This window comes from Geotrypetes seraphini, chromosome 3, assembly GCF_902459505.1.
Source record: "Geotrypetes seraphini chromosome 3, aGeoSer1.1, whole genome shotgun sequence".
In the NCBI taxonomy this organism is placed as follows: domain Eukaryota; kingdom Metazoa; phylum Chordata; class Amphibia; order Gymnophiona; family Dermophiidae; genus Geotrypetes; species Geotrypetes seraphini.
The window spans coordinates 203,179,310-203,197,707 of NC_047086.1; the positions used below are offsets into that span (position 1 = coordinate 203,179,310).

General features: G+C 42.5%; 1 protein-coding gene across 1 annotated transcript in view; it reads right to left on the reverse strand.

Moving 5' to 3' along the window:
- Nucleotides 1-7,919: 7,919 nt before the first annotated feature.
- The window catches only part of METTL7A (methyltransferase like 7A), a 33,327-nt gene continuing 22,848 nt past the window's right edge, over nt 7,920-18,398 (reverse strand). The window contains exon 2 of the mRNA XM_033939540.1: nt 7,920-10,364. Within this exon, the coding sequence (XP_033795431.1) occupies nt 10,131-10,364 (234 nt within the window). The 3' untranslated portion in view covers nt 7,920-10,130. The remainder of the gene's footprint in view (nt 10,365-18,398) is intronic.

Consider the following 18,398-nt stretch of genomic DNA (forward strand, 5'->3'; position numbering starts at 1 on the left):
AGGAGTGATGCCCACTCCCTCCCGCAACCAGATACCCCCTTCCCCTTCCCCTTCCCCATACCTTTAAGTTCAGAGCAGGAGGGCAAATCATTTGCATGCAAACTTGATAGTGAATCAATCACTGTTTAAAAATCGACCAGAGAATCGGCCAACAAAGATTGAGTCGCTATCTTTAATGAATCCGGGCTTTTGTTTTGTTGAATGTTTGCATTTACCTGTTGCTTATTGTTTTGTGCTTTACTTTGCTGGAAAATATTTACTTTGTCTTGAAAGACCTGAACAACAAAACATTATTTTTGCATTCAAGCCATTTTGACTCAAGTTGTGCTCAGTCATTTTTGTTAAGTGCTGTGGTTTTACTTTGAACCAAGCACCTCCTGTAGGGCTATCCCATATTGGAAGCACATCTTGGAGAAGTTTATGACGCCTAACAGGGTAGGCCACAACTGTTTAGCAAACCCCGGCTAGCGACAAGATGGCTCCTTCTGATTTCTAATCCCCAAATGCATTACTCTGCACTTCTTTGAATTGAATTTTAGTTGCTAGATATTAGACCATTTCTCTAACTTTTGCAGATCCTTTTTCATGTTTTCCACTCCCTCCTTGGTGTCTGCTCTATTACAAATCTTGGTATCATCCACAAAAAGTCAAAACTTTCCTTTTAACCCTTTAACACTGTTTTTTTGCCTTTAGATCTTCAGACACTATCACCCCCAAGATCCCTCTCCCCATCCGTGCATATCGGCCTCTCACCTCCCAGCATATACGGTTCCTTCTGATTATTAATCCCCAAATGTATTACTCTGCATCTCTTTGCATTGAATTTTAGTTGCCAGATATTAGAACATTCCTCTAACTTTTGTAGATCCTTTTTCATGTTTTCCACTCCCTCCTTGGTGTCTGCTCTATTACAAATCTTGGTATGATCCACAAAAAGGCAAAGCTTTCCTTTTAACCCTTTGGCAATTTAGTTCAGAAACATATTGAACAGGATTGGTCCCAGTAACATAGAAACATAGAAAGATGACGGCAGAAAAGGGCTACAGCCCATCAAGTCTGCCCACTCCATTGACCCACCCTATTAAGTCTGAGTGCTAATGACCTAGTTCCTTAACTCGACCCTCGTAGGGATCCCACGTGGATGTCCCATTTATTCTTAAAGTCGAGCACGCTGGTGGCCTTGATCACCTGCACCGGAAGTTTGTTCCAGTGATCTACCACCCTTTCTGTGAAGAAATACTTCCTGGTGTCACCACTAAATTTCCCTCCTCTGAGTTTGAGCGGGTGCCCCCTTGTGACCGAGGGTCCCTTGGGAAAGAATATATCGTTTTCCACATCGACACGAACTGTGACGTACTTAAATGTCTCAATCATGTCACCCCTTTCCCTGTGCTCTTCTAGGGTATAGAGCTGCAATTTGCCCAGTCTTTCTTCGTATGAGAGACCCTTGTGTCCGGCGACCATCCTAGTGGCCATCCGCTGGACCGACTCAGCTCGAAGCACATCTTTCCGGTAATGTGGCCTCCAGAATTGCACACAGTATTCCAGATGAGGTCTCACCATGGTTCTGTAGAGTGGCATTATGACTTCAGGTTTGCGGTTGACGAAGCTTCTATTGATACATCCCATCATTTGCCTTGCCTTAGATGAGGCCTTCTCTACTTGTTTGGCAGCCTTCATATGTCTGCACTGATGATTACTCCCAAGTCCCGTTCCTCTGAAGTCCTAGCTAGCGTTTCTCCATTCAAGGAGTATGTTCTGTACGGATTTCCGCTGCCGAGATGCATGACCTTACATTTTTTAGCGTTGAAGCCCAGCTGCCATGTCGAGGACCAGTTTTCCAACGTGATCAGATCCTGCGTCATACTATCCTTGAGGTTGCTTTCACTTACTATGTTACACAGTTTGGCGTCGTCAGCGAACAGTGCTACTTTACCCTGAATCCCCCGGGTCAAGTCCCCTATGAATATGTTGAAAAGGGACAGTCCCAGGACTGAGCCCTGCAGCACTCCGCTAGTCACCTCCGATGTCTCAGAGAGGGTGCCGTTGACCACCACCCTCTGAAGTCTTCCACTCAGCCAATCATTGTCCCATGCAGTTAGTTTCTCACCCAACCCCATCGATTTCATCTTGTTTAATAGTCTACGGTGTGGGACACTGTCGAAAGCTTTACTGAAATCCAAGTATACTATGTCCAGAGACTCTCCTGAGTCTAGCTTTCCTGTCACTCAATCAAAGAAGCTTATAAGATTGGATTGGCAAGACCTGCCTCTGGTGAATCCATGTTGGCAGGGATCCTTTAGATTCCCTTCATCCAATATCGTGTCTAATTTACCTTTAATTAGAGTTTCCATGAGTTTACACACTATTGATGTGAGACTCACCGGTCTGTAATTCGCAGCTTCTGCTCTGCAACCCTTTTTGTGCAGAGGAACGACGTTTGCTGTTTTCCAGTCCAGGGGGACTCTCCCTGTACTTAGGGAGAGATTGAAGAGCATGGCTAATGGTTTCGCCAGAACATCGCATAGCTCTCTGAGCACTCTTGGGTGCAAATTGTCCGGTCCCATGGCTTTGTTCACCTTGAGTCTTGACAGTTCTCTGTAAACATCAGCTGGTGTGAACTCAAAATTCTGAAATGGATCTTCCATGCTTTGCTTTGCTTCCAGCCGTGGCCTGTGCCCTGGTGCCTCGCAGGTAAAGACTGAACAGAAGTAATCGTTCAGTAGTTTGACTTTTTTGGAATCTGTTTCCACATAATTCCCGTCTGGCGTTCTAAGCGTACTATCCCGTTTGTGTTCTTTTTCCTGTCGCTAATGTACCTGAAGAAGGATTTGTCCCCTTTCTTAATGTTTTTCGCTAGAGTTTCTTCCATTTGAAGTTTGGCCTCCCTGACTGCTGTTTTGACCGCTGCAGACTTGGTCCTGTATTCAATGCTTGCTTCTTTTTCTCCTGTGCGTTTGTACGAGAGAAATGCTCTTTTCTTTTCCTTGACAAGGTACGAGACCTCATCAGTGAACCATTGGGGTTTCTTTTTTCTTTGTTGTTTAGTTACTGATTTTATGTAGCGGATAGTTGCCTCATGAAGGGTCGATTTTAAGGTTGACCACATACCCTCCACATTATCTGTTACTTCTTGAACCTGAAGCGTCTGATGGACGAAGTCTCCCATGCGTGCAAAGTCAGTGCCCCGGAAATTGAGTACTCTTGTTTTTGTTTGTGATCTAGGGAAGCCTTTCCTAAGGTTAAACCATATCTTATTATGGTCACTGGTGGCTAGCGGTTCTCCCACCGAGATCTCTGAGATGCTTTCCCCGTTAGTAAGTACCAGGTCCAGGATGGCCTGGGCCCTAGTGGGCTCTAGTACCAATTGTTTGAGCCGTACTCCCTTTATGGACGTTAATATCCTCCTGCTATCACAAGTTGTCGCTGAGAGTGTGTTCCAGTCTACATCAGGCATGTTGAAGTCTCCCAACAGAATAACGTTCCCCCCGTAAGGTGATATTCTCAATGTCTTCAATTAATTCAGCATCCTTGTGCTCAGATTGCCTAGGAGGTCTGTACACCACCCCAAGGTACAGGCATTTTTCTACGCCTCTGGCCAGTACTGATTCTTGAGGGACTCCAGCACTCACCTTTCCTTCCTCCAAGCAAATTCTATTAACCACCACCCTCTGGCATCTGTTTATCAACCAGTTTCTAATCCAGTTCACCACTCTGGGTCCTAACTTCATCCCGTCAAGTTTGTTCAAGAGCATACCATGGCATGTGAGGCCAATCTAGTGCCTTGAGGACTATCAATCCCAGATGATTTACAATCCTGCGAATGACTCGACCTAGCATGAGAAATGGAGAAAAAAAACCATACAAGAGCCTCTCTCTAGCCAAGGTTAGACTAATGTGTCTAGCCTAGTGCTTCTGGGCTCGCATCTTTGGCTGTAAAAGCGACCCACTTTTGTGTTTACAGCTAAAGGCATCAGATCCATCAGTGAGTGACCTCACCACCAAACAATGCTGTCTAACGCTTGTGGGGACAGCGACCATTCCTCTGAGTCCAGTATCTGACGACTGAGATAGTCAGCTTGAACGTTCTCTACTCCCACTACATGCGCAGTGAGAGTCCTGCAGATGAGCTTCTGCCCATCAAAAGAGAAGCTGAGCCTCTAGGCTTAATGGGGTGCTTCTGATGCCCACATGCCAGTTGACGTAAGCTACTGCTGTTACATTGTCCAAGAAGACCCTGACCACCTTGCCTTCCACTGACTTCTTCAGTGTCTAATACCAGACAAATAGCTCGGAGCTTCAAGTGATTTATGGACCACTTTTTTTGAGATAAGAACCAACGGCCCTGGACCTGGTGCCCATTGCAATGACCTCCCCAAACCAAGAAGGCTGGCATCAGTCATCGTATCACCCAGGAGGATATGCATAGCAGCATGCCCTTTGAGAAGGAAACTGCCTGCAGCCACCACTGCATGCTTTTCCACGCTTCTTTCACGGAAGTGGTTGCTGAAGTGAGTCTGCCTGAGGAGACCAGAAGGATAGAAGAGAGTCCTGAAGGGGCCTCATGTGTGCCTTCACCCAAGGCACCACTATTATGATTGCCAATGACCTCAGAATCTGGAGATATTGCCATGCCATAGGAGCTGTCCTCACTAGATCTAATATCTATTTCATGAGCTGTCTGTGTGGCTCTTGAAGAAAAACACAGCCTGCTGCTGTGTCAAAACAGACTCCCAGGTACTCCAGTTGTTTGGTTGGCTCCAAGTGACTCTTCTTGAAATTGACTATCCATCCCAGGTTCTGCAGCAGCTGGAACATCTGCTTTATCTCTTGCTTGCATTCTTCTTTGGACATACCATACCACCACCATCACTTTGGTAAAGGTGTGGCACTGTTACTAGATCAAAAGGTAGAGAGAACTAGAAATGCTGTTGCAGAACATGGAACCTTAAGTACTTTCTGTGAGCTAGAAAGATGGGAATGTGAAAATAGGCCTCTGTCAAATCTAGGGAGGCCAGGAATTCTCCCAACACTACTGCCACATTGACTGAGTGGTCAGTCTCCATGCAGAACCACTGCATTGACAAGCGTTGCATTGACCAACTTGAAATCCAGAATTAGTCTCCAATTGTCTGAGCCTTTCTAGGGCACTATGAAGTATACAAGGTCTGTTCAAAAAGTTCCAGGACAGTTTGAATTGCATGCCACTGGAAAATTCTTTAGACACATGCTAGGCAGTGCTGAATAGCTTGAAACCTCATGAGTAACCTCCTTTTTTCCATTTGTTGATATCAGTTTTCGTCTCCCAGCTACAGCTGTTTTTGTGAAAGTGTGTTTTTGTGATTGGCATAAAATATCTATAATCATCCCATATCAATTATTCAAAATTCACTAACCTACCATCCCCCTCCCGGATGTGCATATTTAAAGGGGAAAACACTATTTAAACATTACAATATTTTGTTAAACGTTAAAATATTTTGCTAATGGCTCCCAAATCTCCTGAAACCTCTTAAAATGTTATGTTCTTAAATCACCCTGACCCTAAGCCTAATGGGAGCTGTATTCCATTGTCAGTTAAAGAGAGCCTACCGTGGCTGTGCTCTAGCCCAGTGGTCTCAAACTTGCGGGCTGGGGGCTGCATGCAGTCTGCCAGGTACTATTTTGAGGCCCTTGGTATTATAAAAAAAATGATTCTTTACGGAAAACATGTGCCTTAAGTGTCTGGCGGTCGCATCCGGCAGTTGCTGTAACCTCACGCAAGCGCTTTCCTGCATCTGTACACAGTTGTGAGATGGAGTCCAATTGCTTGCAGATGCAGGAAAGCGCTTGTGTGAGGTTACAGCAGTGAGGCTGGCAACGGTCCAAAATGGAAGGTAACCATTGGAGGCAGTGCAGCTTGTGCGTGTGTCCGGTGCTGGAGGAGGTGAGAGCTGGAGGCGGTTGTGGATACAACGCTGGACACTTAAGGCACAAGTTTCCATAAAGAATCATTCTTTATAATACCGAGGGCCTCAAAATAGTTGGTCCCAAATAGTTGGTCCAAAATCTTGTCTCTGGCAGTTGCTACTTTGATAGTTTTTCACTTTCTGTATGTTGCACTGCTTTCAGCTGTGTATAGCTGAAATTATCAGAAGCAATTAAGGAAAGATTTATAAATTATAATGAGTTTTACCTCATGCAAAGTTGTCATTTCTTTAATAAGACATTAACTATTTTTTCTGCGTCCCTCCAAGTACCTACAAATCCAAAATGTGGCCCTGCAAAGGGTTTGAGTTTGAGATCACTGCTCTAACCCATAATCAGGGAGCTAGAGTACCCCCCTGTGGCATCTGCACATCATGACGGCCCCTGTGCCTATCAGTCTGCAGGTGTCACCTGTAGGTACAGGTTTTTGATGGGTTTTAGAGTGCTCCCACATTCCACCACAAGTGTACTAGAGAAGTTAACCCAGGCCCATATTCCATAGTCCACTGCACTGACCACTAGGTACTACAGGGGCCTGCTTACTGCTCTAATTGGACTGGCTATAACATCTGAAGCTGTCATACAGGCTGGTATGTACTATTTCTTTCACATTTTTGAGGAAGTAGGAGGGGATCACACCTTAATTTCTCCAGTGGTCATCTGTCAGTTTGGGTACCTTTTCAGCACTTATAAAGTTCTGAAACAGGTCTAGCCTCAAACATCCAATTTTTGCCCTGGATGTTTGCTACAATGTTCAATTTTTTGCAGAAAAACATCAAAATCATAAGCCCTCCCTAGTCTGCCCAAGTCTGGAAATGTAAGTGCTTCTTATGGAGTGAATATTCCCCCGGTACCGTTTTTAAAATCTGTCGGTCCAGTGCTGAAAGCTCCTACCCCTCCCTCACTGGATGGTTGCCTCCATCTGTTGTGGCAGACTTAGAGCAGCTAAAAAGGCAGGAACGAGCTTTTCACAGTCCTGCCTGGTCCCGCACCATTCCCTGAATGGCTGCCATCACAGGGGGGACAGGATACAGGGCACACCATTTGGTTCAGAAGTTTTTTTCTTGGGTTTTCCTCCTCTACAGGTGGGTGCGTCTTATGGTCAGGCGTGTCTTATAGAGCAAAAAATACGGTAGTTTACAAATTAGGTGTCATACTCTTAACTCACTGGATCTAGCTGCCTCAATACGGAATTGGGTAACTAGATCCCACATGAGAACATTTCTCTTACTGATTGAGTAGCCCAGAGGCAGTTGGAGGGGAAGAATTTATCTATATATATTCAGGTTTATTTTCAGCGGCATCTTTGTATGGCTGAAAATGAGCCTAAGATTACGAGTTCAATTTAAGTTGACAATTTTAGGTGTTCGGGAGTCAGCTCAAAAATGGCCCCTATCTAGACAGAGTTTTTGCTGCTGTTTACTTTTTGACACAATAATAATCTTTCCACATTTCACCAGGTAAGATAATATGGTTATATCAAATAAAGAAAATACATTAACATGTTTAAAAATAAGGTTTGTAAAGCAGGAGGATAAAGAATTGCTACAAGGTCAATAGTCATAAGATTTGTCTGCATATTTTTGAGTTACCAAGACAAATTTTTTGGTTTGAACTGCCACTCAGTGATTAAATTATGTTATTCAGAGAAAATGTACCTGGACAAACAGAGGTAGAATTATAGGCAGTCCAGGGACACAGTTACATTTTAGCTGGATAGAACTGATTGATAGTCAATAATTTCTGGCTAAACTGATTGTGGTGGGCAGCTGCCCTAAAACTATCCAGATATGCTTACCTGAATAAATTTAACAGAACATATTCAGTGATAAATTTTCTGCTTCAGATAACTCTACAGCCTTTCTGAATATTGGCCTCTGTCTGTTCAGTAATGCATACCGCTTTGTCATAACGCCAAAGCGGTTTACAATAAAGATAAATGGTAGCGAAAATGAAATAACATAACATAAAATTTTATTTATATACCGCTATACACCTGGTAGTTTGATGTGGTTAACAGAGTTATCTAAAGGCTGAACATAACCAGCACATAGTATACCGTAAGTACAGTGATCTAAAGGCTGAACAGAGTAGGTGGAATATACAGGTAAATAGATCAATGCTCCATCAAAACTTATTGTACAAATGGGTTTTCAAGTTATGTCTGAAGTGCACATACGAAGAGGAGGACAGTATAAAGGGAAGCATCTCCTGGCTTTATTGGGCTGCCTGAAAAGATAACAGTTTTGTCACATTTGATATTTGCAATTTTCCTTGTAGGGAGCGACAGTAAAAGACAGAGTTGTTGCGCAAAGAGCGGGTGGGAGTAGCAAGTTCAAACACTTCCATCATGCAGTTTGGTAAAAGGCTATGGAGGGCTTTGTACATGAAGCAGTGTGTGTGGGGGGGGGGGGGGAGGGGCTCGTTTGGGAGCCAGTGAAGCTGTTTATAATAGGGCGTAACGAGGTCTGATTTTTTTCCAGTTCAAAGATGAGACATACAGCTGAGTGTTGAATCATTTGAAATCTGTTACATTCTGAGGGCATGAGAGGAATCTAGGAATGTTACAATGCTTCTGAGGGAATGTTACAGGAATCTAGGAAGCTAAGGATCAGTGATTGAGAAAGGCTCTGGAAGGGGAGGATATCAGAATAAAAGCATATAGATTACAGTCTCCAGAGTGTGGCAAAGAATTTCGTATGACAGCATCTACTTGGGTTTTCATGATAAGCTTCTGAACTGGCATCACTCCCAGGATCTTAAAGGTTGACTGTAATGCCAAGGATTTGCCCCTAATAGTGATGCTGTTTTCGTTCAAGGCTGAGGAATTTGTGAAGAAAAATTTAGTTTTTTCAGGATTCAGTTTCAGAGGGTTGAAGATAGGTTAAATAAGGACATATAATAATCAATAGGAAAGGGGGGGAATGAGAAAAGGGAATTGGGGATTATCCGCACAGATTGCCCAAGGTCCCAAAATGGAGTGGAAGAAGATTTAATTTAAAAAACATCTATAAATAAGAAGGGTTTTAGCTCAGTTTTGAATTTGTGCAAGGATATTTCTAGGCACAGATGTAGAGAGTTGGTGTGGCAACAGAGAAAATGGAGTGATGTGTAATATCATATGCAATTTGCCTGTTGTGAGGAACGAAGAGCACAATGGGAGGTATAAAGAAGAAGCAATTTAAATAGGAGGGAGCGTGTGATTGTCTAATCTTGAAAACTGAGAGAATGATTTTATATGTGGCATGATGAGATCTAGGGAGCCAATGAGCTGATTTTCAATAGTGGCATTACATGATCATACTTACGTGCTCCAGTGATAATTTTGATAGAAGTGTTTTGGATGAGATGAAGGTGGTGTATATCTTTTTTGTCAGGCCATAGTAGAGTGTATTATAGTAGTCTAATTGGGATATTACTAAATAATTTATTACTATATTAAGGGCAGAGAGTTTCAGTAAAGGCTTTATGGAATGGATCATTCTAAGTTTTGACAAACTGAATTGTACCACTGAAGAGATCTGCTTTTGAAAATTAAGTTTATTGTCAAGTGTAACACCAAGTATTTTGAGTGGATTCCAGCAGAACTGCAGTAGTAAGTATTTGGGTCTCTGAGGTAGTAAAGAGAAGAAAGGCCTTTGATTTTAAGGGATTTAAAGATAATTTATTTTCTTAAAGCCAAGATGTGATTTTCTGCAAGGACTAGTTAATGTCTCTCACACTGCTTTTTTTCCACTATATAAATATCTCTGCTGTATATGTACAGTCTCCTGCATGGTAAATCTGCATTGTTCTTCGTTGTATAAACACCTTTACTGAATATGTACAGTCCTCATTGTATCTTCACTGTAAATGTACAGTCTCTTACACTGTAAACCGCTCTGAACTGTTTGTGGTACTGCGGTATACAAAATAAAGTTATTATTATTAATGTTTAGGATCTCTGTAATGCTCTTATGGTCTAGTAGGTGAAAAAGCTGGATACAGTCTGCATGGATAAAAGCGGTGAATCCCAAAGACTGCTAGTGTGAGTAGTGGGACAAGGAAGATGTTGAAAAGTAGTGGAGCTAATACAGAGCCCTGTGGCACCCCTATAGGTAAAGTGTACATATCAGATTGGGTTTCAGCAAATTGAACTTGACATATATGGTTACTTATATATGTTATTTAACGGCATATCCAATGACATGGCAACTTATGAGCTTCATTAATGGAGCTTCAACGCAGCGTAGGTTCATTTTGGAGAACTTGGCCTTTTCTAGATTCTTCCATAACTCTCTGGTCAGATCACACCCATCAAACAAAAACTGCCAGTTTGGGCGGCACAATTGTTGAAAACAGTAGCACCAGCTGGCTTGGTCTGCAGACACATGTTCCATGAAATAATAAGCTCCACCCTAGAAAAAATAAATAAATTTGTTAGAACATGAAAGATAGTCCAAAAGCACACAAACCCAATTTTAACAAAGACAACTGAAAAGGGACTTTAAAACTATACACAGGAATCTCAGACTAATCTCTTTACCCTAAGAAAATAAAACAAACACTCGCATTTGTCAGCCTAACCCCTACCACCATACATTGGGGGGGCCACTAACTGAAACTGACATTATTCTGAACAAAAAAACTTAGAAACATGATGGCAGATAAAGGCCAAATGGCTCATTCAGTCTGCCCATTATCTTTTCCTATCTCTAAGAGATCCCACGTGCCTATCCCACACTTTCTTGAATTCAGACACAGTCTCTGTCTCCACCACCTCTTCCGGGAGACTGGTACCCTCCTCTCCCTCAGTTGATGTTCTGGCGAAATTCTTCAACGATAAGATCACCACCTTGAGATCCTCCTTCCCACCCACAGCCTCCTACAACTCCTTGGTGCCCACCGACTCCAATTCTACCCTAACTTCCTCCTACCCCATCCCAGTCGACAGATCCTGGTCCACCTTTGAGCCCGTATCCGAATCCACGGTCCTCAAACTTTGCCTCAGACTGAAATCCTGCAACTGCTCCTTAGACCCATTCACCTCCTACCTATATGAGGAAATTCCCGTGCAGGCCATCTCTTCTATTACCGACCTCATCAATTCCGCCTTACTCTCGGGCCTTTTCTCCCCAGAAATGGGCCATATTGCCTGGTCCCCTCTACTGAAAAAATCTGACCTAGACCCCTCCACTCCATCCAGCTATCGCCCAATAGCAAATATCCCTCTATTAACCAAGTTGCTCGAGTCCATCACAGCCACCCAACTCGCATCATATTTAGAGAGATTCTCTATCCTCCTACCTTACCAATATGGATTTCGTCCCAATTTCAGCACTGAATCATTACTGACCTCCTTAATCTCAAAGGTCCAACTACTCCACTCTCGAAATAAGTTTGCCGTCCTCCTTCAATTCGACCTTTCCGCTGCTTTTGACGTTGTTAACCATGACATCCTAGTCTACCAACTCTCCGAGATAGGCATCAACTCCACAGTCTTAGATTGGTTCTCAAAATTCTTACGTTCTCGCTCTTACACCGTCAACATGAATGGCACCTCATCTCCCCCCTGGCACCCAACGTGTGGAGTCCCACAAGGCTCTCCTCTTTCTCCTATTCTGTTTAACATCTATATGTCCTCCCTTAAACTCCTCCATCTATCCCCCCTAGAAACAATTTACACTTATGCTGACGACATCCTAGTCCTCCTCGAGACCGACCCTAGCCTTACCAACCTCTCGGAGAACATATCCTCCTGTATATCGAACCTCCAGTCCTGGGCCCATACTGTCAAAATGAAACTGAACGAGTCCAAAGCTAAACTACTCTGGCTCGGCCCTAAACTAGACCAACTTCCCACCTCCATCCTCCTTTCATCTGGCTCCACTCTGCAGCTGGAGTCCTCAAGCAGTGTTCTGGGCATCATCATCGACTCCACTTTGTCCTTCAACGATCACCTCAATTACTTGGCAAAAAAATGCTTTTTCAGCCTTCACATGCTGAGGAAAGTAAGATCCTACTTCCATCAAAATCACTTTACCGTTCTCGTCCAATCCATCATCCTGTCCAGACTGGACTACTGCAACTCAATCTATCTAAGCCTTACCAAGAAAAACCTTCGTAGACTCCAGCGGATCCAGAATGCCGCGGCCAAGCTCATCTTCGCAAAAAGTAAATTCGACCATGTATCACCGCTCCTGTCCAAGCTTCACTGGCTCCCGATTATTGCCAAGGTCCATTTTAAATGCACCTGTCTAGCTTTCAAAATCCTTCACGGCATCCTCCCTCCCTTCATCCCACTCTCCTGGAACTCCTTAAATCTTAATACCACCAGACCCACTCACAAACTTAAATTATCCTTTCCTTCATTAAAAGGCATTTCCCGTGCAGGAAAACTAGGGACCTCCCTCCCCTTCAGATTCACTGAGCTCTGGAACAACCTTACCTCCCCCCTCCGGATCCTGAGCTCCCTCCAACTATTCCGCAAACATCTGAAAACCTGGCTTTTCTCAAAAATGTAACACTTACCCCTTCTTTGGCCTTCTAAGCCCCCCAAATATCCCTCTCACTATTCCCTTTAACCTCTTTGGAGTTTCCTTTCTCTCTCAACTCTTGTAAACCGTGCCGAGCTCTACGATTGTGGAGATGATGCGGTATATAAACCTAAGGTTTAGTTTAGTTTAGTTCTACGCATATACTATCCTTTCTGTAAAAAAGTATTTTCTTAGATTACTCCTGAGCCTATCACCTCTTAACTTCATCCCATGCCCTCTCATTCCAGAGCTTCCTTTCAAATGAAAGACTTGACTCATGCGCATTTACACCTCGTAGGTATTTAAACGTCACTATCATATCTCACCTTTCCTCCAAAGTATACATATTGAGATCTTTAAATCTGTCCCCATACACCTTATGATGAAGACCAGACACCATTTTAGTAGCCTTCCTCTCCATACTTTTTATATCTTTTTGAAGGTGCAGTTTCCAGAATTGTACACAATATTCTAAATGAGGTCTCGCCAGAGTCTTACAGGGGCTTCAATACCTTCTTTTTCCTACTGGCCATACCTTTTCCTATAAACACTAGCATCCTTTTTGCTTTCACCATCACCTTTTCAACCTGTTTGGCCACCTTAAGATCATCACATACAATCACACCCAAGTCCCGCTCTTCTGTCGTGCACATAAGTTCTTCACCCCCTAAACTGTACCATTCCTTTGGGTTTTTGCAGCCCAAATGCATGACCTTGCATGTCTTTGCATTAAGTTTTAGCTGCCATGTTTCAGACCATTCTTCAAGCTTCGCTAGGTCTTTCTTCATGTTATTCACACCATCCGGGGTGTCTACTCTATTGCAGATTTTGGTATCATCCACAAAGAGGCAAATCTTATCTGACAGCCCTTAAGCAATATCGCTTATAAAATGTTAAAAAGAACAGGCCCAAGAACAGAAACTTGAGGCACACCACTAGTAACATCCCTTTCCTCAGAGCAATCTCCATTGGCCAATATCCTCTGTCTTCCACTCCACCAGTTTCTGACCCAGCCAGTCACTTTGGGGCCCATTCCGAGGGCACTCAGTTTAGACATCTGTGTGGAACTCTATTAAAGGCTTTGCTAAAATCTAAATACACCACATCTAGCACACTCCCTCTATCCAATTCTCTGGTCTCCCAGTCAAAGAAATTGATCAGATTTGTCTGACAAGACCTACCTCTAGTGAATCCATGTTGCCTCTGGTCCTGTAATCCACAGGATTCCAGAAACTTCATTCTTTGTTTTAAAAGCAATACATCTGGCCTGTATTTTACAGGATCAATAATGAATATTTGCTTATTAATTTTTGGGGATTTGCTCATACCTTTTTCAATGAAGCTCAAGGTGAGTATTATTTAGATACAATAGATATTTCCCCTATCCCTGAAGGACTCACTATCTAATTTTGTATTTGAGTTAATGGAGGGGTAAGTGACAAGTTCACAAGGAGGTCAAGCCTTGTGCTCTAACCAATAGGCTACCGTTGCTTCATCAGATATATTTGCATACTTATGGTCTAAGAACAAAGCTAATATGTACAACTTTATTACCCTGAACACAAGCATGGTTGGTTTATGATGCTTGAGGACCACAATTGAGAAATCCTGATCTACAGCTAAGCAGAAATAGACTTTATTGGTTTCAGAAGATGAGTGTTGAAACTTTGGAAAATTTTGCTAACATCAGAGGAACTTTTATAATAAGGAACCTAGGCAAGAAAGGATCACACGGTGATCCTATTTTATAAATATAACATACACCAACACAAATATGTACCTGCTCTTTTCTGCTAAACTGATTCTGGGCCTGAAGTACTAAGTTGTGCTACCCTTTAGCATAGTGGTTTATTTTTGATTTTCCTACTTTAACCTGTCTTACCAATGCAGTAAGAATTTTAATGTGGCACTGCACTTGGCAATGTTCGTACTTGGTTCTGTGGATGATGTCACCCTCATGTAGACAGTATAATGCCTGTCTGTCCTCGGAGAAGCACATTTACTTCTGCCATAGAGATAGTGTTATGTGCTCATGTGTAACTGTAGACTTAAACTAGCTGTTAAAGAATTCATGCTTAGCATACACATTTTAGATGCCTAACTTTAGGCGTCCCATAAAGAGATTATGTTCTTACCTTGATAATATATTTTCTAGTAGATAGGTATGTCATTCTGGATAAGTGAGTTATATCCCCATGGCCACGAGTCGTATGCAGAAGAAATCCTCTCCATATTTTTTCTTTGACCCTCATACTTTACAGGGAATTCAACTGCCACCTGCAGTTAGTACCCAAGCCTGCAAGAGCTCCATCAAAGTTATGTGACGAGGGAAAATGGGAAACTTTCTAAACCAATAAACTGTTCTGTTCGAACATAAGAACACATGAACAATCAATGAACAACTAACAGCCAACAGAAGCATCAAAGGAGCTCAGGTAGTATACCTATAGACACTAAAAACATATTATACATCATTCTTCAGGGGCCAAAGGGTTGACTGGCATCTAAGATACATACTTGGGTACAGAATGAGACCTATCTATTGGAAAAGATATTATCAACGTAAGAACATAATCTCTTTTTCCAGTGCAATAGGTTTGTCATTCTGGACAAGCGGGATGTACAAAAGCAGTCATAGAAATCTAAGGTGGGCTGTCTGTGCTGGCCCGTGTGTGTCCTCTCTTGCTGCAATGTCCAACCCTGTAAAACTTTTCAAATGTATGTAGAGTGGACCATGTCGCAGCTCTACAAATCTTCGTTGGAGAGACTGCCCTAGCCTCTACCCATGACAAAGCTACACTTCTGGTCTAATGTGACTTAACAGAAACACGGGACTGTTTCCCACAGATAATGTAAGCTGATGAAATGGCCTTATGGATTCATCTGTAAATCGTGGCCTTGGAACTGGGTGCACCTTGCTTAGTTGAATGAGTCAGCACAAACAGATGGTCATAAAGACTAAACTCATTGGTGACTTCCAGATAAAGAAGAAGCACTCTTCTCATGTCCAACTTCTTCAAAATGCGATCCTGTTTCTTAGAACCTGTGGACTAGAATATAGATAAGTAGACTTCTTGATTAACATGAAATGCCAAAACCACCTTTGGCAGAAAAGAAGGAACAGTGTGTAGGAAGGCTCCAGACTCAGAGATTTTAAGGAAAGGCTCTCTATAAGAAAGAGCCTGGAGCTCCGAGACTCGTCTTGCTGAGGTAACAGCTACCAGAAAAACCACCTTTATGTCAAGTCCAAGAGGGACACTTCATCCAGGGGCTCGAACAGAGCTTTGGTGAGACCTCACAGAACCACGTTAAGGTCCCATGAAGGGAACGGTCATATGATGTGAAGAGCACCCTTCAGAAATCTAACAATGTCCGGATGAGACACCAGCATAGGTTTGTGGTCCTGATCCCTGAAACAAGAGAGCCCTGCTACTTGGACCCGAAAAGAAGCCACAGTGAGTCAAATGCATGACCTTGCATTTCTGAGCATGAAATTTTAGCTCCTCCATCTTTGACTTGCACCTGATCCCACTACATCCCTCAGTTCCTATACATACCTCACACTCCCTTCTCTCACTTCCTGATGAATGGCACTGCCAATACCACTGTAGAAGAGCAAATCCAGGTATGGAGTGTTATCCCTAACTTAACATTAAAAGTCAATTTACCACCATCACAGCACTAAATCAGAGGCACAGAATTTGTGCAATGCTAGCATGAATCTGGGGTAAAAGAGCCGAAAGATTCCATCCCAACCAGTTTTGAGGCAAAAAAAATAAGTTTTGGAAGTGCAGGAAATTTTTGAAATAAAGATAGCTAAAAATTCAAGATGGCCACTGTCAAAATTTTTACGTGTAAAATCACTAAATGAGCTGACCAACCAAAGTAAAAAAGCGGCAAATTTAGAATTTTTCAGGAGGGGGAACACAGGGGGAACATGCAGAAACTCCTCAAAAACCTGAATTTCAGATCCCCCCCCAATTCACCTCATCTCACAGATTGGGTAACAGCCTTATTCATTGTAACCTGTGCTGGCAATGTGCTGTAGCTTGCCTCAGCTCTTTACAGTAGCTGGAAAGGAGAAGAATAACTGCATCATATTGAAAATGCCTCTTCAATGCTGATCTTTGGGCTGCCAGTCAGACATGGCATCTGACCATCCCGTGGACAGACGGACATTTTAACAGAAGGGGACAGGTGAAAAATGCAACCAGCACCCTGCAAGATACCTCCAAGCCTCCTACAGATGCCTAACAGCCTTCCCTCAACCCTTGCTAAGCAGTAGGTGAGGGACTGTAAGCGGGGACGATCCCGAGCTCCATAATACTTGTGCAGGCTGGCTAACAGGTACCACCAGGGATCAGTTTGTCAGCTGCTGATTCAAGTTTGCTTCTTCTCTTTGCAGGCAGAGCCAACATTAAAGGTGATAAGTTCTGAGTACTGAAAACACAGAATAAAAACCGAAAACATTGAATAAAATAAGAAAAAGGGGAAAGCAAAACAGAAATACTCCTTCCGGTTCACGTGCAGAAGGGAAACACTGCAGGTGGCAGTAGAGCTCCCGGTGAAGTAGGAGGGTTACAAAAAAATCCGGAGTGGATTCCTTCTGCATATGGCTTGTGGCCATGGAGAGATAACCCCCTTGTCCAGAATGACACACCTATTGCGCTGGAAACTCCTTGATCTGCTTTCTGCTCCCACATATAAAAAAATAATACATTAATAAGTGTAAACATAACATTATGCAGTAAATCACTGCAGATTAATGTGGTTTTGTGTATTTTTTTCCTTCAGTCCACACTTTCTACCACTGCAGTAATTTGTAGGCCAATGGAAGAGCGAATACAGTTCAAATTTGCATGCATCGGCTTCAAGTAAATCTGGGGCCTAGCACCTTCCTACCTGCAAACACACTTTGTTCTACACAACCCCACACGAACAACCAGAAGCAAAAACATCTTTGCCTATCCTAAAATTACTGGCTGCAAATACAAATCCTACCTTGACAGAACCTTCATGTTCCAAGCTAACCGACAAAACCAGACAGACCTACAACGCATAACCTACAACCGATAAAACCAGACAGACCTACAACGCATTCCGAAAATCTATCAAAACCACTCTGTTTTACAAATTCATCACCTAAACAGACCAATCCGCGGCTCACTACGTTTTTTCCCCCCTACAAACCCGAAGCAATATTCAGACAATTCCTATCCCTCTCACTTTCCCTCCCCCTTTCAACCCCTCTTACATTTCCCTCCCCTACAACCCTTTTCTTCATATTTTAAATTTTTTATTCATTTTCATATATCAACAAGTGTAACATAGAAATTTAAAAAGATCTCATAAAACATACACTTGAATTCCTTTCATGTATCACTGTAAATACAATATATTATTCTGTATTTATAAACAATAATACCTAAAATATCTGAATTACCTAATATGTATAATAATTGTTGTTAAAATTTAAACCCCTCTTTTCCCTCCCCTCCCAATACACATAACAATTATAATAAAATACTGACATATTTTATGAAATAAATTAAATAAAATGAAACTCACCCCCCTCCCTTCTTAATAAGAGTGGGAAAATGATTTCATTCATTACAGAAATCTGCTAATGGTCCCCATATCTTCTGAAACTTGCCAAATTAACCTCTCTGTGTTGCTAATGCACACTCCATTTTATATACAGTATATGGCATACGGAATTCCACCAAAAGTTATAGTTTAACCTATCATAATTTTTCCAGTTATATGTAATTTGTTGTACTGCTACCCCAGTCAATATAAATAAAAGTCTGTTATTGTTTGAAGAAATTTGACTCTTTGCTCTCATTGCTGTGCCGAATAAGATAGTATCATAAGTCAAGGCTACTGGATTTTCCATTATCCTATTTATTTGAGGCC